At 32.1% G+C, this 25770-nt stretch overlaps 1 protein-coding gene across 16 annotated transcripts in view; it reads right to left on the bottom strand.

Annotated features, from left to right (window-relative positions):
- The window catches only part of SLC4A10 (solute carrier family 4 member 10), a 242430-nt gene that overhangs the window by 135896 nt on the left and 80764 nt on the right, over positions 1 to 25770 (bottom strand). For 15 of the 16 annotated variants that reach the window (XM_039855402.1, XM_039855396.1, XM_039855393.1 and 12 more), the window contains 2 exons: positions 19941 to 20022; positions 1672 to 1818 (listed from right to left, as the gene is read on the bottom strand). In XM_039855402.1, the coding sequence (XP_039711336.1) occupies positions 1672 to 1818; positions 19941 to 20022 (229 nt within the window). Of the gene's footprint in view, positions 1 to 1671; positions 1819 to 19940; positions 20023 to 25770 lie in introns of those variants that run through there. The other variant, XM_039855406.1, reaches the window with a different exon arrangement.

Genomic DNA, 25770 nt, shown 5'->3' with positions numbered 1-25770 from the left:
AAAGAAGAGACCAAAGTAAATGGAACAGAATCAGACAAAATAGGAAAATGTTCTCCAAGTGGAAAAATATCAGTGTATGCAGATTGAAAAGGCTTTTTAATATACCCACCATTAGGCCTATCTAAGTAAGTTTTCCTAACGAAAAGGACACAGAAAAAATGTCTATAAGCACGCAAGCTTAAAACACATAAATTTAAAAATGAAAAAACAGAAACTATAGACTTCTCCTCAGCACTTAGTGAAAACAGATATTGAATAAAGCAATGTCTATAGAGTATGGAAATTAAAATTGTTACCCTAAACTTTATATGCTGTTAACTTACTTCATATCTGAATACTGCTGAAAGGGAGAATGTGGGTTAGAGGGAGGTGGGGGGACTATTTGAAATAGGAGAGATTGCATCAAGTTTAAAAGAGGAGAATAATCCAGTTGAAAGGAAGAGGTCAACTAGATTATAAATTATATCATTTTCCTGGTGAGAAACAACAGAACATAAGCTTTTTGTATTAAGAGAAAAAAAAAGGATGGTTGCAGATGTAGCATATATAGGTCTGTATATTTAATAGATGGGAAGTTGAGTGAATTCTTTCTCTTGACATATTTCTTTCTATGTAAGAAGTATCTGCTAAGTGATGGTGAAAAGGAGCATGTTGAAGAAATGGTGAAGGTCGAAAAATAATTTTTTCAAAAATCAAAGAATGCAATAAAATTGGGAGAAGGTGTTAAAGCTCTACTTGAGTCATGAATTTAAATGGATACAATCTTCCCTGTTGAATGGCTATGTCTGGCAGAGTATGCCTACTTGGGAGGCCAGAGAGAAAGTGGAGACACAAGGGAACCTCAAAATAAGTATGGTTTTTAAAGCAGGGATGAATAAAACTAAAACAGGCGATCTAAGGTATTTAGAATATTAGCAGAAGTATTGCTAAAATTATAGGCTATGAAATCAGAGTTGGATAAGGAAATAAAGATTATTACATGGGTAAAAAAAATGTAGAGAGGAAAAGCAGTTGCACAAGCAGATAAGAAGAGAACCTGTGATCAGAGAGCAAGGTGATGAATTAGTGACTTCAGAGTAGAGTAATCATGGATGAGTAGGTGAGCTGGGTGCAGTGTAGGAGAAGGTCATAGGAGATGAGAAGGTCAAAGGAACTGAAAGCCTGGTTCTTGGTTTTATCATGTACACTGGCTCCTAGGGCTCTCAGGAACTGTTAACAACTACCATTTATACTTTGATATTCTGAATCTACTTTCAAAGGAAGATCATTCAAAACAGTAAAAAGTTCACATCCTAAGAAAGCAATTTGGATAGCATCAGCAATAGTGTAAGTGGGAACTTAATGAAGGCCTTTCCCCCTGTATTGTCAAACTACTTAGAACAATGACTTTTATTTGTATAGATGACCAAGTTTATACAACTAAGTTTTACTACTTAAATGTATTTCCTCGATCACAAATCTAAGACAATTCTCACCTTCACAAAGCAGATGCACAAGAGCAAAAGAAAGAGCAAGCTTTCTCTCCCCTACTTCTCCCCAATCTCTCCAACGCAACATATTTTATAAAAGTATAAACAAGTTTATGAGTATGAAGTCTTACCATGGAATGTACAAACAAGTACAATATTATTACAGTCATAAATTTATAAAAACAAGGAGAAAGACTCTTACCAAAGGAAGGTGACTCTCTTCCATCCTCTAATCCTGAATCTCTTTCTCTGTCTCTCTTTCTGTGTTTATGACCACGATGCCTGTGACGTCGATGACTTTTTCTTCCTCCCAGGGGCACATGAACTCCAATAAATAGTGTCCGATGACCTTCATCAGAAGTAAAAGCATAAATTAAACTCTAAATTACTCCGGAGCACAGAAGATGATGATTTGCATGTTAATAGAAACTCAGTCCAATTAAATCCAGCACAGAGTTTTTGAGTGTTTATGATGTTGTAAATCTTGGGCCTTGGCACTATATTTTGGTACTATACAGGTCTGTCACAAACATTTACAATACTAAATATTTGGTTATAAATTTTATAATCACCATTAATTTATTAACTGTCTTAATAATCTATCTCTATTCCCCATAGTTTGTAATCATACTCTCTTCATTAAAAAAAAAAAGGTTTTTTTCTACTTTTCTACCTACCCTCAACTAACCAATTATCTCATAAGTTCCCTTCCCTTCACAGTTAAGTATGTGAAATAATCACTGTGTCTAATAAACTGGATTTTACCATGGTCCCTAATAATGCCAAATTCTAGGGAGTTTTTTTAGCTCGACTATTTCTATCTGTGATTTAATACCATTGGCCACTCTCTTCTCTGTGACTTAACATTCTCTTGGTCCTCCTCCTTCCTCTTTTAGTTATACTAGTTTTCTTTGGCAATTCATCTTCTACTTACCCATTCAAGGTGGGGATCCCTAGAACTCTGATTTTGACCTCATGACTCCAACTAACATGCTTAGATAGATGATAGATAAATGATAAATAGATAGATAGATAGATAGATAGATAGATAGATAGATAGATAAAGATAGATAGATAGATGATAGATAGATAGATAGATAGATAGATAGATAGATAGATAGATAGATAGATAGAAGATAGATAATGTATATAACATGTATTATATATATTGCAGGTACTGAGACCTACATTTTAACACCAGATTCTCTCTCTCAGACTGCAGATCGATATATTTATTCATTCACCTACTAGAAAAATCACCTCAACATCCTTCCCACAGGCATGTCAAACTCAACATGTCCATGAAATTCATCTTTTTCTTTGTTGCCCAAGTATTAACTATCATTTACCTCAGTAAATGCACAATCTATCCAGTCATCTCAAAGCCTATCCAATTTATCACCAGATTCTTCTTTATATGTCATATATATATGACATATATAAGACTGTTTAAAGCATCACTTCTTATAAAGACAAAACACTTGAAACAACCCAAAAGTCTATTAATAGAATATATAAATAAGGCAAGATGTAGTCACACAATGGGACATATACAGCAATGAAAAAACTACAGATATACACAACAACATAGGTGAATCTCACAAGTGTGCTAATCAGCAAAAATATATATATATATGTAATTCTCTTTATAAAGCTTTAGAAATAGAAGAACTAAATACATTGTTCAAGGACACATATACAGAGAAAGATCAATTCAAAAGTCAGAATAATTGTTACCTATTGCATAAAGGAGAGTAGGAATTATGATTGGGAAGAGACACCCAAGGAGCTTTTGGGATACCAAAAATGTTCTGTTTTATGATACTAATTTTTACTTTTAAAATATTTACTAAATATCATTCATAAGCTTCACGTACTTTTCCACATGTATGCTTCATTTCACAATTTAAAAAATTTAAAAAGAAACCAAAGGAGAGTTGGTTGGGTATAATGAATATTGTTTCTCCGCCTTTGTTTGTGGAATGTGGATCTGGTGGGCAATTGCCAGAAGTAACATCCTAAGAAGTTGCCAAGTCAAGGCTAAAATAAACAATCTGAAATCATATCCAAACATAATCAGAAAAGAAGAGGACGCCAAGACACACAGCTGAACTGATTTCTTGAAGATATTAAATGCAAGGAAGACTAGGCTGAAGGAATTTCCTGAGGCAAAATCTCTCAGGGCTGGTTAAAAAGTCAAGACACTTTGGGGTAAATAACTGTGAATTATCATACAGTAAGCTTATGTTTACCTTTGTTAGAAACTACAGACTGTCTTCCAAAGTGCCCCTACCATTTTGCATTCCAACTAGCAAAAAACGAAAGCTCCTGTTGTACCACATACTTGCTAGCATTCGATCTTGTCAGTGTTTTGGATTTTAGCCATTTTAATAGGTGTGTAGTGGTAGCTCATCGTTTTAATTTGTAATTTCCTAATGACAAATTACATTAGGCATCCTTTCATATGCTTATTTACCATCTGTATATCTTCTTTGGTGAGATGTCTTCTTAGATCTTTTGCTATTTTGTATTTGGATTGTTTCTTATTGCTGAATTTTAAGAATTCTTCGTACATTTTAGATAACAGTCCTTTATCAGGCATGTCCTGTGCAAGTATATTCTCCCAGTCTGTGGCTTATCTTTTCCTTCTTGTAACAGTTTCTTTCACAAAGCAGAAGTTTTAATTTTAAAGAAGTCCAGTTTATCATTTTTTCTTTCATGGATTATGCTTTTCTGTTATATCTAAAAAGTCATCACCAAATTCAAGGTCACCTAGATTTTGTCCTGTGTTATCTTCTAAAAGTGTATAATATTATGTTTTACATTTAGGCATATGATCCATTTTGAGTTAAATTTTATGAAAGGTGTAAGAGCTCTGTCTAGATTCTAATCTCAATACGTAATTCACTCATTAGGTACTTGCCCCAGCGAGTTGAAAACCAATGTCCACACAAAAACCTGCACACAAATGTTTATAGCAACTTTATTCATAATTGTCAAAAGTGGGAATTAACCAAGATATCCTATATTAAGTTAATGAATAAACTGTGGTACATCCATACAATGGAGTATTATTCAATAATAAAAAGGGAGCTATCAACCACAAAAAGACAGAGGAAACAAAAATGCATATTGCTAAATGAAAGAAGCTAGTAAAAAAGTCATATAGTATAGAATTCCAACTATATGAAATGCTGAAAAAGGTAAAACTATAATATATCAGAGTTTGCCAGGGATTCAGGGGGAGGGGATAGAGATGAATAGGTGGAACACAGGACATTTTTAGAGAAATGACACTATGCTGTATGATACTATAATGGTGGATAGGTAATATTACACATTTGTCAAAACTCATAGAAATATACAAAAACTAATTAACCCTAATGTAAACTATGGACTTTAGTTAATAATAATCTATTAATATTGGTTCATCAATTATAACAAATGTATAGCACTAATGCAAAATATTAATAATAGAGGGGACTGTGTGCAGGGGTGAGGGGGCATAACTCTCTGTACTTTCTGCACAATCTCTGCAAACCTAAAACTGCCCTGAAAAAATAAAGTCCTTTAAGTTTAAAAAAAAAAAAAAAGGTCAAGACTCATAGCTATTTATAGCACTGAATAGCTATAAAGAAAGTTATTTTATAAGAAAGCAAAAGCATAAGCAAATAAGAGGATATTTTTGTCAGTGAGCAGATTATATGTAGTGGGGGGAGGACCAGCACTGTGTTCTTATGGTCATATATTTTAAGAAAATTTATAAACATAAGATACTTTCATGAGGGGGAGCACTTGAGTGTCTGTGGACATTTTGGGAAACTAAAAGGAAGTAGACTTGAGATATATTTAGGTTGGTTTTAAATGGAACGTATTTATGTGATTCACAGTCACTTCCATATTTGAGTAAATTATTGTTAGCTATCCTGGAGCAGGAACAGCTTCCAAGAATACTCCTAGTATCAGTTGTGCCAAACTCACCTGACACTGTGACACAAGGTTCAAGGCTGAAGCGGTGTCACAATATGCAGAGGCAACAATCTACCAAGCATTGGAAATACGTGGGTAGTGGAGAAGAAGCAAGCTTTCAATTGTACAGAACCAGAGTTAGTCTCTGGAAAGTTCTTCCAAATCTTACAAGCTTAATAGAAGTTTTCTTAAATTTTAAGGCCACCTTGAAACTTTTCATGAAATTGAAAATAAATTGTAAAGATAAAAGAAAACTTCTAGACTACCATTAATAAAAAATAACTTTTAATTAATCATGATAAAGATTGAATTTTCTATATTCTCAACAGAAAATAATATTTAAAAATGCTCGACATTAGAGGTCAAAAATGTAGGGAAAAAAGTATAACAGAGGTATGTCAGCCAGTTAATTAAAAATATTATGCTATTTCTCAAAATGTTATAATTTTGTGCTATTTATCAGTTTCCAAATAGTATTTTATTTTTCTCATTCTAAAAAAAATTCACCTCTCTAATTTATATTCAAATTTTCAATTATTTTTCTTAAAGAACTTTCAAAATTGCATAAGCTTCAGGACCACAAAACCGAAATCTGCCCTAACACCACCTATATGTGGGCAGCTCCCGATTTTGTATCTCCAGCTCAAATCTCTTTCCCAAATTCTAAACTGGCATACCCAACTGCTTACTTGACACCTCACTGCATATCTAAAAGACATCTTAATCTTAATCTTAATCATTCTAATCTTCCTTATTCCAATCTCCTCCAAAAAACTTCTCCCCCGCAATCATGTCCATCTCATTCGATAACAAAAACATTTTTCTCGTTGCTCAGATCAGAAACCTTAGAATCATTTTAGACCCCTCTCTTTTTTTTAAGCTTACAGCCAATCCCTTGGGAACTCTTTTGGGACAACTTTCAAAATACATTCTGAATTAGTCCACTGATTATTTCACTTTGCCACTCTGGTCAGGGCCACATCACATCCAACCCGCATTATTGCAATATCCTCCTACCCAACAAGTCTTTTTGAGTCTACCTTTAACCCCAACAGTCTGTTCTAAACACAGCAGCCAGTGTAGCCCTCTTAAAATGTAAGTTAGATCATGTCATTCCACAGCTAAACTTTCTGTGTTACCCATTTCACTCAGCGAAAAGATCACGTTTTTTCTAATGCTCTATAAGGTCCTCTGTGATCGCACGTGCCATTCCTGTTAGCTCTATATGACATGGTCTCCTCTCCTACCAACCTCCTTCTCACTCCAGCCACACAGGCCTCCTTGTTGTTTTCACTGCCACCCTAGGAACTTCCCACTGTCTTTTTTCACTGCCCCAAATATTTTTCCAACTTGGCTAATGCCTCACCTCCTTCAAGTCTTTGCTTATATTTCACCTTTCCAGGGAAGCCTACACTAAACATTGACTTAGTACTACCCTTTATGCCCTCTGACCTTTCATGCTTCTCATTCTCCCCTATTTTAATTTTTCCTATAGCACTTACATACCTTGTGAATTACTTATTATGTTTACTGTTTAATTTCTAGTTTCCCCAAAAAGTTTTTAAGAAGAGCAAGGACCTTTAATTTGTTCACTGATATATTCCAAGTGTCTACAACAGTGCTGATAGTTTTTAGTACTTACTAAATTTTCATTGAGTATATAAATCTTTGCATAAATAGAGATGATATTTTAAGTAAAATATATAGATAACTGACATAATAATGCATTATGCTACAAAACTTGAGAATGCAAACAAAGTTAATGGCCACAAATTTCATAGCAACAGTCCTGAAACTACTGCACTTCATGGTAATAAAACCATAGAGAATATATTTTCATGTTTTTGCATAGCTAGAGACTTCTAAAGCAAAGAACCCTGTAACCAGGGTTATAGGACAAGCTTTGAATGTTAAAGGTTGACTGAATAAAGATCTTCAAAGAGATATAGACACATCTCCCAGATTTATGCGTTTACATTTCAAAAAGATAATAAAGCCCAGAGCTACTGGTTTATATTCTAAAAGGGTTTAATCTGGGGCCTTCCCCTTCTCTTTTCTGAGATTTATTTACATACGGAAGAAAAGATTTCTGTCCCCGCCTTCAGGAGAGGAGAAGACAGCTATACAGCAGTTACTGAATAAATTCTCAGGTTCATAATCTTATGGCTCCCTTCCAGGAGGTATAACTATCTCGTTCTCTTTGTATTACCCTGAAGGAGAAGAATGGGGCACGGAAACCAGTGTCGTTATTGCTGTCAATAATAAGAATAGGCTACTTCTGATCCAGAAACCTCATGCTTGCTTTTAGGACAAAATTAACAAATATAAGTATTAAAAACTAACCAATGGGTTTAGGAGATTTTCCATAAAGATTATATGAGATAATAACTAGACAATATTGAACATGATGCCTGTTACATAGTAGGCACTCATACTTGTTAGTTCCCTTTCACCTTCACTCTGCTCACCTTCAATATCTTAAGTAAATATGAAGGCAAAATAAAATTTTCCTTTCCTATTTCATTGTCTTCCACTTCTCCCTATATTGACAAATTTTTTAATCCCAACTATAATAACTTTGACCTAACAAACTAGAAAATCACCTCAGATCCTGTGGAAAACAGTATATAAATAAAATTTCTAGGTTAATATTATAAATTTTTCCTATAAATTATATCCAAAATTAAATTTTCACATAAGGAAAAAAAAAGAATTCAAGAGACAATGATAAATGTCATTATCCTGAATGACTTGACAATTATCAAACCTAACTGAAATTATTTTTCAAGATTATATAGGGAATAATTTTTATTTCATGATAAATAACGGCCAAAAATTGTAAAAAGCAATCTTTTCAAATGAGCATTTTAAAAAATTAGTTGAAATGGTCTACAAAAATTAACTTCGTCTCATGTTAAAAACCCAAAAGGATTAAAAATACAGGTCATTGAGATATGAATATATTTTGAAAATGTTAGCAAAAATGGAACAATGATATTAAGAGAAAAAATTATTTTGAGATAAATACAGAACATTAGAATTTATTCAGAATTTACTCGTATGCCAGTTGAGGGAAAATGCAATTTCTCCATTAGAAAAGCGTTCATTAAAGGTAACATTGCTTTCTGAGCACAAATCTTGCTAGCGAAGCCTGGATTTTTGATATGTGAATTATGTAGATACTATTTTGTTGGGCAGGTCATAGTCACCTGACCCTAGGTTATAAGACAGCTTGATGTTGGATGTTTACAGTGCTCAGAGAGAGGCTTGGTGTGCAAATTAGTCAAGAAATGAGATAATAAAGAATTCTTATAGAATATGATATCTGCACTTAAAAAATGATAACTATCCAATAGTTAAGGACACAAATCCAAAGAAAACAGCAGTGAATAATACAATTTCAAATACAAATAAAAGCAGTAAGCAATATAAGAGGTACCAGTATTCAAACAACTCTTGAAGTAGTTGTGGTCATAGCATACTGAGGGTTTACAAAATGAAGTGAGAAAAGAGCTGCATTTTGGGATAGAAAAGAATCTTACTATGATTAACAATAATACTAATAAACTACTGTTTCATTTAGCTGGCAAGGAAGGGGTCAAGCTCTCTACTCTTGAAGAGAACTGTGTTTTTTCCACGAAATGAATATAACACATCTGGTGCATAATTACTGAGTTGCTACAGCCATTTTATTTAGATGTGTCAATCATAGAAAAAGGTCAGGTACATTAAGCTGAACAAGCATGTGATCTTTAACTCCATGGAGACTCTAACAGTCAGAAAATACAAGGCATTCATTTATCGTAATCATTTATCATAATATATCAAAGGGCTCTAAGTCCAACAGAAATTCTCTGCTGAGTGAAAGCAATAGAGAGGTGGAAAAAAGAGACCAAGAGAATGTGAATGATTGTATGTGTATAGCAAAGTGATACAATTAGGCTACAGCACTGTTGTTTCTTGTGTTGTTTTGTTGACAGAAAAAGAAAGTCAAACACCAGCACTGGTCATAATCACTTGACCCTATTTTTTATCATTACAAAACAAAGGCCACATGACTGTGGCTCTTCTATACAGAAAAAAGAAATCTTGAAAGTGCTAAAGTTGCTCATCAAAAAAGCCATAGTTTGAGATTTATTAACTTAAAAAGCACTGACATATTTTCAAAAATACTATTGCTTATAAGTTCATAACACTGTCTTAAGCAAAACATAGCAACTAAATTACTTTGTATCTTGTGATAGCAGTGCTTTTTTTAAAAAAATCTTGGAACATAGTAAGCCTCAACATTTCTTGAATAAATGAATGAATCCTAATAATAAGTATTTTCTAAGAAAAAAAAAGGCGAACTCTCAATTTTGATAGGTTATAAGACAGCTTGTTGTTGGATGTTTACAGTGCTCAAAGGCTTGGTGTGCAAATTAGTCAAGAAACAAGACAATAAAGAATTCTTATAGAATATGATACCTGCACTTAAAAAAAGATAACCATCCAATAGTTAAGGACACAAATCCAAAGAAAACAGCAATAAATAACACGAGTTCAAATACAAATAAAAGCAGTAAGCAACACCAATCTGCATTAAAGCTAATGTTCTTATGTGGTACCTGGCATTAAATATTGTAGGAGTTATTAATAGAGTGAAATCAGGGGTAAACTGGGCAATCAAGGAAAGTTTCATGGAGTAGGTAAGATTTGAGTTGGCTTGGAATAAGTGGGTTTCAGATTCTCAGAGAAATGGGAAAATCTAGAAAAAAAAAGATAGTGTGGGCAAAAACAGAAGAGCAATTTTGAGGAATGTTAAAGCGGAGAAAAAAATAAGGTAAGGTGAGATACGACATGTATTTTTATAATCACAAAAGTTTGCAATTTCACTATTATTTTAAAACATTTAGGTTTTGTTGTTTTATTTTTCAAGGAAGGAGAAAAGAGATCAACATGTGTCCTACATAAAAAAATGAATGCAAAAGAGAAGGTGATACTCTCCACCTCCCCAACCCCATTTGAACTAAGTTACGATTTCTGAACAGCCCTGCCACTTTGCATCAGGGAAATGAGTTAGGAAATGAGCAAAAATATAAAACTGTAAAATTTTCCAGATTTACTTCTGTATTGTATTAATCAGAAAGATGTGCACATGTAGAAAATGGCTTATTCTGGGAATTATGGTAATTAAGAACAGAAAGGATTCCTTGGAAAAGCTGAAGAACTGTTGAGGGGAAAAACAGATTTCCATGAAGGCAGCTGATGGAATTCAATTGTGAAACTAAAGAAATAAAACAAAACATCTGAAAGCAAAGATGAAAAACACTTGGCATTTCTGTATAGATGTTTACAAATAAGTAGATACTATGGTAGATTTTTTTTTTTTAATGGCCATAATATTTTGGCAGCTTTTCCTATCAAGAGGTGGAATCTGTTCTGCCAACCGTTGAATGTGGGTTTGCTCAAGTAACTCATTTGGACCTATGGTACATCAGCAAATGTGATACAAACAAAGGCTTGGAGAGCACTTGTGCATTGGTTTTTCCCTCTATGGCTTCTGGAAATTCTATGCCACCATGTAATCAGATCTATCAAATATATCTAATTTTATTACGTATAACCACCAGTATACACTCTCTTAGCACATCATACTTCCTTGTCAAACCTTTCAAATTTTCGATTAAAATGTGAATTATACAACCAGGTTCATAATGCCTATGATAAGACCTATAGGGAGTAACGTGGTCTATCTCATCATGTTTATATTTCAGTACCTGGCATATTAATATCTCAGCAAATGGTTCTTCAATAAATAAATGAAAACAAATCTAAATCCTTTTTGACAGCATAGTATACTGGAATAAGATGAAAAATTCAAAAACTGGCTCACAGAAGGAGAGGACTTTAAGAAATAAGATTTATATTGGCAAGTGAAAAATAGAATGCCTTCTGAAGGGAAGTGCAGAAACATAAAGGGTCCAGAGACATATATCAGCATATTTAACCTGTTTTTATCAGAAAGTAAACAGAATTTTTATTTCCTTAAACATTCATTGCAATAAACATGGACTTATACTGACATATAGAAACTATGTTTCTTATTTTTTGATATTTTTACAAAAAGTTTTAGGTGAAACAATGACTTGTACTCTACCATATGTAACCTGGCAGCAGTGGTGTGCTGGAGCTGGGTTACACCAGCTCTCCGGAGTTACTCGTGCACATCTCTTCCTAAATTTGTGTTCAGTGAATACGCTTTGGTGATATGAAATCAGCCATAGAAGATACTTAACCACGAAAATTGACAAATGCTGCAAATCAAGGTTAGGGAGTAGATGGTTAAGTGGAAGGGTTATCAGAAGACCTTTGTCTTGTGCCAGGTGGGGAACTTGTTAATTTTTTCTTTTATTTTTTAAGTTGCTGGCAATCTTCTACACCAAGAAGTGATTTGATCAATTTATCATAATAATGACTTCATTTTCTAGAAAGATATGCTGTGCAGTTCTGTAATTATGTGGATATAGAGGTCTAAAAATAGAGGCATAGTCAAAAGTTTTAAAAGCAACAGGGAATTCAAAATGGCTGATGACAAAGAGCCACTGTAGTTGGCAATTAAGAGGGCTTTTTCTTTCTCTGTCTTACTTATTTCACTTAGCATAATACCCTCTAGGTCCATTTATGTTGTCGCAAATGGTAAGATTTCATCCCTTTTTATGACTGAATAATATTTCATGGTATATATGTACCATAACTCCTTATTGCATTCATCCATCATTAGGCATTAAGGTTGCTTCCATATCTTGGCTGTTGTAAATAATGCTGCAATCAACATACGGGTGCATATATCTTTTTGAATCAGTGTTTTGGATTTCTTTGGATGAATATCCAGAAGTGGAATTGCTGGATTTCACTTATATGTAGATTCTAAAGAATAAAATAAATGCTCAGACAAAACAGAAACAGACTCATAGATATAGGGAACAAACTGATGAGACGGGGTTGGAGAGCTGGGTGAAAAAGTTGAAGGGATTAATAAGTACAAATTGGTAGTCACAAAATAGTAATGGGGATGTAAATACAGCCTAGAGAATATAGTCAATCACATTGTAATAACTATGTGTGGTGCCAGGTGAGTATTAGACTTATTGGAGAGGATTGCTTTGTAAACTCTATAAATGTCTAACCACTATGCTGTACACCTAAAACTAATATAAAATAATAATGAATGTCAAGTGTAACTGAAATTTTTTTAAATACTGTTTCTCATAGTTAACAAAAAAGACTAAAGAAGCTGCGGTGCATATATACAATGGAATATTACTCAGCCATATGAAGAGATGAAATATTGCCATTTGTGACAACATGGATGGACCTCGACATAATCATGCTAAGCAAAAGAGCCAGACAGAAAAAGTTGAAAATCACATGATACACATATGTGGGATATAAACCTAAAAGCAACAAATGAACAGGACAAACAAACAGACTCAATAGACTAGTGGTTACCAGAGGGTAAGGGAGAAGAGGGAGATAGATGGGGGAGGTGGAATTTAAATCATTTCTTCAATTAAAAAAATAATAATAATAATAATAATAATAATTTTTTTTAAAGAGGGCTTTTCAACTGTTAGAATGCAGATTAATCAACCTTAAGAGAAAATTAAAGTGAGACAGCATGAGAAAAATAAGCCATTCATATAAGAAGTCATTATCTAAACTTACTAAACATGACTTCCATCTCATGATATTGTTATTAACTGCACTATTGTTGTTGAGACTGTCGCTCTGTATTAATCACCATAATAGCATAAAACACTTCCGTGCTACACTGTCATCTAAATAAATCATGGCAATTTGTAAATATAAGAAAAAAAACTGAGCTACACAAAGAAAAAATGGATATAATTCTAAATAATTTAGCTAAAAATTACAAGTCCTTTTGTTAATAAGACTGCAATACAAACTACAAATGCTCCTAATGTAATTTAAAAGCAGTTTTTAAAGTACTCAAAAAGAATATCCATAATCTTCCTGCTGCAGACAAATGCTTAATTCATCAGAAGAAAATTAAACATTTACTTTCTTCTAATTATGATTTTAATCATTTTGGTTATCCTCATTCACAGAAGGTATGTCTTTAAGTCACTTAAATAGCAAATACCCAAAATACTGCAGTATGCCTATAGTAGGTAGAGAATAGTATGAAACTGAGCCTAACTTATAAGGAACAAAGGAGGGAGATTCACAACATAGGCTCTTATTCTAAAATCAGCTGTCTAAAAACTGACATCCTAAGCTAGAGATGCAAAATGTATAACCAGAACCATTATGAAACAACAAATTTGCAGGATTTCTTAGCCATATAAATGCATTAGAATATGTACTATCCTCATACAAACACATATCTATATTATTTGCAAATGGTTTAATAAATCATGAACAAATTTAGAAAAATACTTTAGATCTTTCAAATTTACTTGGATTTACAATATACTATGAAAGCAGACTATAAATAACTATCAGATTACCACTCACTTCAAATAGACAGAATATCATGAATAAATTATGTATCAAAATAAACTGATGTTGGTCCCATACAAAAATTATGTGAAACAATTAAAATGAAGAAACATGGAAACGACGTAACTCACCTGAGAGTTAATTTTAGGGAAAAAAGAAAATTCCATGTTAAAGATTTTAAAAGACTACTCTCTTTCTTTGGTCCTTATTCTTAGGATAACCATGATAAAAGAGAACAGTTCATCATGAAATGTGGCAAAGGTAGTTCAACAAAGGAATGAAATTTACTATTGGCTATTTTTTTCTGAAATCTTAAATATTAATCTATCTACCTAATTCCCATCTTCAAATATCAAAATTGGCACACGAAGTATATAATTTCAAATGGATCCCGTGTAATTAATTAACTCCACTAATTTTACCAATGGATCGAATATGACTTAGAATTGCCCCTATCAATTGACATTAAGCCTGTATCAACAATAATAAGTTACACAAAAGTTAAGAACCAATAATAGCAGAAAAAAATAGTTATTGCTTTTTCAAAGAAAATACGCTGAAATAAAGAAAAAATAAGATTATTTATTTCGTAATGTAGCAGAGACGAGAATTTAAAATAAGAGAACATAAAATAAGAGGTCATAACAAAACTAGTCACCAATGGGTGAGAGGGTTTCCTATTTGTGGGTATGAATCTATCTAATGAGAATTTATTAACTATAAATTTTCTCAACTGTTTACAAAATCTTTTGGAAAACTATTGTGATATAGGTACTAATTATTGAATTTCTTATTGCTTTATAATGTGACAGTATCAACTTTTTTTAAATAGTCGTGATCGAGTGAGTAAATATATGCCCCATTCTTCCAGTTAATTATCATCTTGCCCCATTCAGTTACTTAAAAAACAAAGCTCAGTGTTATCTTTCATTCTATAACATATTGTTAAAAGCCCAGGTTTAAATCCTTGCGCTATCACTTGTTAGTCATATGGCCTGAGTAAGTCAATCATTTGTTTTTTAGTTTCTTTATCTGTAAAATGGAAATCATAATAGTAGTTACCTCACTGAGTAACTTCAAGGATTAATTCATTTTCCACTTTTTGATTTACTTCATGTAAATATTTAAACTTCATCTCCGGTCACTCTTCACCCCATGGCCATAACCCCAATACTTTAGCCACACCATATTTGCCATTCCCAGAATATAACTGATCCTTTCATTTTTGCCTTCAGAATTTCCATTCATCCTTCAAAGCCCACCTCTGTTTCTGTGAAGCTTTGATTTCTTCCAGTAAAATTCACTTTTCTTTCTAGTGGCAATTTTTAGAGATAAAAGATTAGGAAGAAAATGTCTAGGCCTAATTTCTGGCTTTTCCTTTTGTTTTTTCAAATTATTTCTTTACTTTGGTTGCAAAATACTGTATTATAATTGTAAGATCAGCACTTATTATCTTTGGTTTTTTAGTGAAAAACACTTTGGACATTACAATGACTATGGTCAGAAAACCATTTCATTCTCTTAAGAGTTCAGGAATGCTTTGGGTGAAATGAAGAAAGTGGAAGGGTATTATCACTTCACTAATAGATCAGAGTTATGTTGTATGATAGCTTTGTGCTAGGTACTTTAATTATATTATCTCTGAACTTTGGGTTCATTATACATTAAGTGGTCCCCAAAAAGGAAATAAACAGTAAGCTATTTTTTTCCTCAAAGAGAATGAGCAAAATAATATCAACATAGGAGTATAATTTTCTCTATTAAATCCTTGACTTTCAAGTACTTTATTATCTGCTAAAAGCAATATAGAATAAAGAAAATATCTTTTTTTATTTAATTTGTAGTCGACATTTAAAGATTAGTTTAATTTTTCCATTAAAGTTTTAAATTTATGAATTCCTCAATATCAGATTAAAATGTAACTAGATTTCTTTACCTTAGTACAGTGCAACATTATTAGTAACTCCTTTATTTACATGTTAAATGTTTGAAAGGAACTAAATATTTGATGAGTGTTCATTATGCACTTAATTACATTACATAAACTTAATTTCTGACATAATTAGTGGCATATTATTAAATTACATATAAATGAGATTCAATGCAACACATTTTATAGTACCTATCTAGTTTAAGAAAAAGTGCTGGATGCCATGGGTGAATGAAGATATGTGTAATTTGTCCCTCAACAAGCTTATAATCAAATAAGAAAAATACATACACACACACACACACACACACACACACACACGTATGTTAGATGTATATCTGTATATGTATGTATGTGTTTGTATATATATACATTTGGAGGAGGAAGATCATTGTTCTGCCAGAAGGGATCTGGTAACACCAGGGTATGGCCGAATGGGTATTCTGGTGCTGTGTGGAGGAAAAACACTAGCAAACAGAGGAAATAAGAAGGCACCGACTTGGTATAGGGCAATCAAAAAGGTTTTGAACAGAATGTCTTTAATAATTTTCCTGAGGTTTTACTGCCTCTTCTAGGTTCTCAGACTATAGAAAAATAACAGATATTATGTTAGAAATGCTTGATAAGAACATGGAAAATAGTCTTTCACCAAACTGAGGCCAGGGGGCAGGGCCTTTACACTCTTTCATTGATCATTAATATAATTCATTGTGCTCCAGGGAGGCAGCTCCCTTCAGCTATAGGTAATTTCTGGGGAAGAATTTAGGTATGAACCAACAGCAGGCAACACCCATGGCAACAGGGGAAATAAGTGCTTCAATCCTGAAGAAGATATATTGATGATTCATCATAACATCTACTAGTAAGGTTGCCAGATTTAGCAAATTAAAAAAAAAAAAGATAAAAATATTGTGTGGTACGCTTATACTAAAAAGTTATTTATTGTTTATCCAAAATTCAAATTTAACTGAGCATTGTGTAATTTATCTGGTCACTCTGTCCACTACACATGTATTAAAGGGCAAGCAAGTATAAGAAAGAATTTCAAGGGTATTAATGTATTACTCCTTTTATAATCTTATAGTTTAGAACAGTACTAATTCCACATGACCCAGGAGACTAAAAATAAAAATCAGTTAACTTAAACAATATTTGCTCTACCCAGAATCCTAAGGTGGTCTAATTATATAGGGACTCGATGCTGTTAACTACATTTTACCACTGGAAGCAGAAGTATAATTTGAAAGAACACTCTAACAATAATAAAGAGAGTGGATTGTGGGAAAGTCATTGTATGCAGTATACAGAGAGAGAAAGAATTAGACCAGAGGCAGTGGGAATGAAAAGGAAAAGATGAAAAGAGACACCCCTGATGTAGGTTCAAAGAAAATTTACTGACTGCATGATGTAGAAAAGTAGGAGGTGAAAAGAATCTAGTGAAACTGTATGCTCTTGATTTTAGGTAATAAGAGGAGAAGAGAGAGAAAAATGGTACAAAGTATATGTAAAATAAAAGAATAAGTAGTTTGGAGGGAGAAATTGTAGCTTTGACATATCATTTATCAGAATTTATAATATAAGTGAATATATTACCTAATATACTACACCAAGCTGTTAATATTGGTCAGGTGATGATTTTGCATTAAGTATATTTCACCTGAGACTTCATATATGTTTTTAACCACCAGGCATTTCTACAAGCTGTATTCAGGATGTTAAATTACTCCAGTAATTCTATTACCTAAGCATATATGCATAAGTCCTGAGGAACAGTAATTTTCAAGTTTAAAATTTTCACTGAAAGATTTTATAAAGTGTGTTTGTCTTCAGTAGCAATTCCCAACTCTATTTCATTTAAAATAAGTAACTATTGATGTGCTTTATCTGTCTTACTAAAGAAGCTCTTAAGAAGCAGAGCTTTGGTCTTTTCTATTAATTACACAAAGGAAGAAACTACTTCCACCATTACACTCAAAGATGCTAGCTTTCTAATTTGCGTTCTCCTACTTATTCATTTTATATCATCCTGCCAGTTGATTTTTCTCAAACCGTGCCATCCATCATATTGCCCTAGCATTATTTTCTAATTCGGTGTAATTAATCTGGGAACAAGTAATAGATTAATTCTTTGTATACATTACAGCAGAATCCTTCACAGCATCCTCAAATGCTAGGGTGTTTATCTGTTTAGTGTAGTTTGAGAGGAGAATATTTAGAAAGTCAATATAAATAAGATTTTTCCTATTTTCCTTCAAAATTCTAAAATGTAGCATTACATTTGCATTCTATGATGTTAATTTCAATCACCAGTGAGCCCCAATTATTTTCACTACTGAAATTAAAATACTCACTATCGACATCAATAAAGGAAAGGTCATCTGGTTTATCCAATTGTGTTTTGCCAATCAGAAAACTCTTTTAATAAGCACTGTACACTGTCACCTGTATTCTCTAACCATGCAGAGTAAAAGAAAATGTATGTCATACGAGTTTATATATAATTAAAATGACCTTATTAAATATTTTTTTTGTATTATATATTTTCCATCCAAAGAGACCATTCAGTGTTTTACTGTAATTACTTGTAAATTATTAACTGCTAACTTCCAATTATCTCTGTGTGGATAATTAGTCATAGTCTTTAAACTCAAGATAATTTTTCTCTAGAATTGAGTGTATTTTTAGGCCAACTTCTTGGTTTGTTAGGTTTTCTTGTGTGTGTTTAGTGGATACAAGTATAGCTTAAATCAGGACATATATCGGAAGGTAAACTGCTGCTGAAAAAGAACGTGATACAATGGCATTTCAAATCCAAGGAATAATCAGCTTATCATCCATTATCAGTTTAAATTTTTCATGTGTGTGTGCTCCCTTCAATTTGTGTAATGAATGTGAATAGCATAGCAAATTACTATGCACATCCCCCGATAAGTATAATCTTCCCAGATTTGGGTATTTTCTGTGCACCAAGCAAAATGTCAGGCACAGAGTAGGTATAGTTATTGAAAGTTGTCTCTAGACATTATATTAATTCTCCTATTATTTAATTGTTGTAGCTAAAGATAAAACCTAACAACGATGAATTTAATTATAGTTTAAGTGGTTACATTACAATTATTAAGAGGAAAAAAACCCTTCTTAGCTGCAGTGGGTTACTAGGAACTATCTCTGATTAGTTTTACTTAAGATTACCTGGGTTTCACTTTTCAACCAAAAGATGAAAGATACCATATATCTTGTATCTCACTAGTAAAAACTTATGGTTAAAAAAGTAAAAAATGAACTAATGGTGTATGTACATTAAACTATGGTATAATAATAATTTTCAATACTTATGTAACTCTTTTGCCAGACATTATTCTAAATGATTTTCCCTTTAGGAAATATATTCCATTGTTATCCTTTATTTTAACAGTTGAGAAAACTGAGGTGCAGAGAAGTTAACTGGCTAAAGGTTCCGTAGTAAATAGAGGCAGAACTAGTATTTGAACCCAGCACAGTTTGGTTTAAGAGCTCGATGACTTAACTAATACCACGCTACACACTACCTCCCTGCTGAATTATCTGACTTCTTTCCCGTTGAAGAGAACACACAAAAATGATGCCTCCACCTCTCTCAAATTTATCTGAGTAAAACTGGAATGTCAGTTGCCTTTAATTCTCTTCCAGTGATCCCTACTCTGACAACATAGGCTGGGTTAGATGTCCTTCCTGTCCTATTCTCCCCTCTCAAGTAAGACCAATTATGCTAGTCTGTCAATTTTTTTTCTCTTTATTCCTCAGTTGATTGTAATTCATTAAAATTAGGATTATTAAAAGACTAGCATACAATACAGTGCCTGGAATGTAGGAGAGGTTCAGTAAATGACTGTTGAATGAATGTTCTCATTGTTTGTAGGTCTGCCAGTTGGCATCCTAGACTGCACCAAAATAATTATATCCATCACCCACCACCACCATTACTCTGATATCAATTTCTGCAATTCTCTACATTATGACAAATTTCACATTTCTCTGTAAAACACTTTAGGAATAGCTAGCTATCCCAATGAGAAAAAAATTCTTACCTTCTAAATCCTCTTTCTCGAAGTGCGTTTTGAGAATAGAACGAGTTCCGCCCCTATCCACAACTGCTTCTTCATCATTTCTCTGTAGAATGGGAAGAAAGAGATTAAATGATAGTACCTATATTCTCTTAATTTCAGAAAATAAATTTTAATATGATTTAATATTTTACAGGATTAATTCAGTCACTTTAACCTACTTATACATGACTATTCTATTTAAGTATCAAGGGTTGGTTTAAAAAGGAGGCCAAAATTAATTTGACCACATATTCAAAGAAGAAATATCATTTGATTTTCCATATAACTGAAGGCAGTCAAACATTCCAGTTGGCATTATTTATTAGTGAGATGAAAAACAGATAAAGTTATCTTGTCAATGTACTAACATGCATTTTTGTCTCTGATAAAAAAACATTCTTTTTAATAAGATGACATTTTGAACTATACTAGAAAAATATAAAAAGCATTAGTTTTAACACCACTAATGCCTGGTAGGGTGAAATAATTCCGCTGCCATTAGAAATCGGGTTGTTGAGAATCTAATCCCTTGAAGCAATTACTAGCAATTATTAGTTAAACTACAATTCTAATTACTTTGCTTCAATATAATGCATTTTACCCAAACTAAACTTTAAATTATAATCATGTACATTAAACTTTCCTTCAGTTTCTTTCTCTCTCTCTTTTTTTAACCTATTTAGAATGGCTGGGGAGAGGCTCTGTCTTCTGTATATTGAACACACTCAAAACAACATGCTCACTGATTTTGATACTCAATAAAATGATAGGGGGAGGAATGAGTATAATCCATTTTGACCATGTGAGAATGAACAAAATACTGAATGAAGTGAAATACTGTTTACTTTCTACTTTTATCTAATTGTGAACACCTATGTAAAATTGCCTTAAAAATGAACGCTAAGCACAAAAGGAGAGATGAAAAGGTATATCGGTAGACTAAAGATAAACGAATCTTCCAAGATCTATTTCTAAGACTATCTTAGTATATGGCTATTAGAAAAGTAAAAGATTTTTGTTCCTTATTTGCAAGCTTTTTGATCCTGAACATAATCTTGATAGAGATTTAGCCTCCCGTGTTTTGTAATCAGTATTTTCAACTGTAGGATTATAGACAACATATTTCAACCTAGAAAGATCAGCTCTCATGTGCTTTACATGCAGCAAAGTATACAGTAGAAAGGCATGTTTTTAACTCTGTAGTCCTTTAGCTTTCTGAAAACATGTGCTGAGACAGTCAGTACAAAGTGTTTGAAATCAGAGTTAAAAAAAAAACCTACAGTATGAATGAGAGAAGAAATGAAAATGAAGATGGGATTCAGAGCCCATTGCTCTTCTGTCTGGCAAAGTTTTAAAAATCTGTTGGTTTGAGCAATAATAGCAATTGAAAAAAACTAAATACAGGATTTATATAATATTCCTAAACCTGACAAATAGAAGTTTCGGCCTATTTAGAATCTGTTCTTGATACATTTACAAATCAAATGTATCCTCTGCAAGACATATTCAAATGTATGTCACATTGGAATGCACCTCTGGTCTCTGGGGTGTTGTTAGGAAGAATGCCAAATGCCAAGTCATGTATTCATGTTCAAAGGTCATTATTCCACTGTATTTCACAATGGCAGCCTCTTAAATCAATTGCAAAACAGAAAGCTTTACATAGAATATATGAAGATGTTTTCCCCTATACAATAAAATATTTCATTTTGATTTCAAGGACCTGAATCAATTTTAAGCTTATATAAAATGGTTTGTCTCTGCATTTACATAAAGTATGTATACTGTTCAATATAAAAGATAATTTTATTGATTAGCTAATGCGACGATATTATGATAGAATAAAATTTTGCAACAGAAGCAGGAAAATGTAAATGGGAAATTGTTGATTATTTAATTACTATAAAAATTGCAAGTAGAAGTGACCTAGTTTTAGTATTTTTCTGAAAGAAAAAAACTAGAACCTAGAATACGAATGTAACTCAATATAAGTGACATATTTTGTGGATTCACATACATTATCCAATTTAAATACTCTCTGGATGTTCCATAGAAACATCAAATGTATAATCTTTGAGGCTAAAAATTACCAAGATACAAATTAATATTAATGCATAAACTGAACTTCTTCTACTTTGCTTATAGTTCAAAAGATCATTTAAATATTATTCAAGACTTTTTAATAGACTATTTCCTTTCCTCCTTATTACCAAGAGCAGACAAACACGGGATGTGATGAAGGGAATGCAGAGGGACACATGGCACGTGGTACCAGTCTATGTTGTAATCCCAGTACACAAGTAAAATAAGTTATTTTATTTTATACTATCAGTCTCTTGAACATCAAATACATTAATATCCCCTAATTTCCAAATGTATTTACTCATTTAGGGACAAATTTTAGTACTACAGAGGAAGAGAACATATAAATGTGTTACACTGCCTCTCAATACAATTTACCTTTGCTACTATTTACTATTGGGTAAACATTTGTTAAGATGATCGATTCCAGTAAATAAGACAGGACAATGCTTTAAAAATTTTTTGGACATGACCCACAGTGAGAAATATATTATACATCCCAACATAATCACATATTCGTAGATATGTAGTCAAAACAAAAGTTTCACAAACCAACATTTACCCTTACTGTAAACAATGTACTCTGATATTTTTTTTATTCCAGGGTGTTCTATTTCATTTAAAAATACTAGTCACTACCCATTAAATTTATTTCAGGACTTAAAAATGGGTTGTGGACTGCAATTTGAAAATCATTGGTATAGACTATGGCTCTGGAACAGAGTAATAGTAACTCATTCACACAGAAGTCACGTCTTAAGTCTATTTATGTAAGCCTCTAACCAAATGAACAAATAATAATATTTTACTTTTCAAATCAATGTTTTCAATTTCTGAAGCTTCTATCAAATTTAGGGACATATTATTGTAATTGCATAAATAACATATTTTTTTGCTGAACTATTTTGACTTTGTTTTTCCTTATACCAGGAGAGTAACAGCTTGTTCTTCCTAGTTCCACTGAAGTATATATCTCCAATGCCTTCTTCCCAAGAAAGAAGGGGGAAAAAATAGTTTTATCTGTGATCCTCGCTAGTTAAACCCTGCTTATGACTAAATTGAATTTGCATTCAGCTATTTTAAAGGCAAACTCCATGTGACTGGCATAACCCAAATGCATTCTATAATTTTTCTCAAATTTGATTGCATCAAAACATTAAGACATTTTTGTGTTGGATCTCAATGTATATAAATGTAAATTGGGAATATATCTATCTCCAAAAAAAAGCTTTTAAAGAGAAGAATTTTGTTGTTATTGTTATTTTAACTGAACAATTATTAGAAAAAGCAGAAAAAAAGGGCTTTCTATCTCAGCTCTCACATTTGAAGTGACTGAACCAGCACATTCCCTCATGAAAGAGCAACCAATATGGGCCAGCACATTTAAGTGTTAAAATATTCAGATAAACATATCAACAAATTCTTCTAGAATTATTTGTAAATATCATTAAGCACTCTATAAATATGTAAAAAAAAAATGCATTTTTCTGATTTACCATAATCTTGAGCGCAGTCTTCAATGAAATAAACTTTTCCAGTTTTATAAGCCAAAATCTAACAGTAATCCCATGAGCAGGAAAATTCACTTTTTCATGTCCTCTTGATAAATTCTCATCTCATATGAGAATGGATTAATAGAGAAGAAAGTAACTCATTTTCAATTCAGACTGTTCTTCTCTAGAATTATTTGTCATAACAATTTTTTTAAAGCAATCACTTTTTCTGCCTTCTATTAGGTATTAGGATAATATGATGTGTTGTATATTCTCCATTAGCCATAACTGATCCACTCTGCAGTCTTCTCCTCTAGAGTTCAGCCAATAAGATATAATGACAGACAACTGGAGAGAGGGAGGAGATAGACATGGGCCCTGTTTGGTCATAGCTGGACAATAGCTGTGTTCCTCCATCGAAGACCAAAACTCTTATCATGTGACTCTTCTACAGCTATAGATCTTCCCAGTTTGCATTAACTGTTCCCACACCTTGCTCTTTAGGGCAAGAAGGATTGACAGTTTGTGGCTGTTGCAAGTTGCTGGGATTTTACTAACCCTAGTTGATTTCCCTTTATCCTGCCTATATCTTTATTTTTTTTTAAGTTGGCTTTCATTTTAAGTCAATTTACAAAACTGTCAAAATATAACAATAGCTTTTGATTAATTTCTTATATTTTAAACTGCAATTACAAATTGAATAGGTTCTTTTTCCTTTATAGATATTTCTACTACCTGATTGCAAATCTTTTCAATTACTTAATAATTTTTATAAAACTAATAAACTAAACATAAAAATGGTGAATCTTAAATTCTCATGTTATTACAGTAACTTACATAAAATTGTGTTTATCCTAAAAAAAAATCACATATCTTTAAAAATAGTCCCTACATTAAACTCTTTACCACCTACTGAGTGACCATCTGTTTTCTGCTATGACCCTGACCTATACATATATATCAGGTTTATTTTAATGACCATAAATCCATGACATCTAATTTTGTAGAGATGTACATACAACAAAAGGGCAACCTATGTACTAAGATATATCAAAGAAAAATACCAAAAAAATACTACTGAGTGAATAGCAGAGGGAAAAAATTCTGGAGAAGAGACTCTGAATCAAAGAACTCAAAAACATGATTAAAACAAGAATGCTTAGTTTCTTAAAGAAATGAAAAAGAGGGTAAACTTCTGGATGTGTGAAAGGGGGTACAAAAGAGTAAAATATAAGTATTTTATGAATTAGTTAAATACTAATAAAATTATTTAAATAAATATTAATAAAATATAAGTATTTAACACTTGCAACAAGTATTCTCATAACAAGGAATACCTCTATATTTTTCTACCCTGCAGAAACCAACTTTTAATATTCTCTCAACCTATGGAATAAATATCTTCATCGATGAATGAAAAATTTCAAGTACTGATTTAAAAAGAGGTAGTAATATATATATATATATAATATATTTCTATATATAATATATATGTATTTTATAAACATGAATTGAGAGCTAGCTTTTGAAGTGTTATTATTTTAAAAGACTCCAAACTTGTCAGTTCTTATTAATGTTAAAATACCTCATAGAAAGCTACAGCTGATTTTATTCATTTCACTAACGTTAAAACATGTATTTTCCAACCTTGTAACATCTTGCCACATTATTTACATACTCTGCTTTAATAATGTGTTGTTACTGTTTTAACTTCTTGGTTTTCTTATCCATATCCTCATTACCTTGTATTTTAAATGAAATAAAGAAAATTGAACATTAACATTTAGATTCAATGTTAATATTCAACATATGCATCCATATTTATTCTGTAGGTATTCCATTTTTTTCATTACCAAGTAAGCTAAAATATTATACAAATATAAAAGGTCAACTCTTTAACCTCTAATTGTATTATGCTGTATTAAATAGAGTAATAGATATAAAAGCATCAGCTTAGAGATTTATATATCATAAGAGTTCAATAAATACTAGCTCAACTGGAATCTAAGCATAAGTAAAGCAGAACTTTGAATTTCACTTACTATGTTGTATTTTCATAAAATAAATGAACCCTTCTAGTTTTACTAGCATATTACTTTAAAATTAGGTATTTAATTTCTGGTATCTGCTCTAAAATATAGATCATACTATCTCACAGTAATATGAGTTAAATCTATCTTATACATTGCATTAATTAAATCATATGAAATGTATTTATTATAAAGTAGCTCAATAAA

The sequence above is a fragment of the Pteropus medius genome, unplaced genomic scaffold, assembly GCF_902729225.1.
Source record: "Pteropus medius unplaced genomic scaffold, Ma_sr-lr_union100, whole genome shotgun sequence".
NCBI classification, from domain to species: domain Eukaryota; kingdom Metazoa; phylum Chordata; class Mammalia; order Chiroptera; family Pteropodidae; genus Pteropus; species Pteropus medius.
The sequence above is the reverse complement of the archived record's forward strand: the minus strand, read 5'-3'. Positions and strand labels throughout refer to the sequence as shown.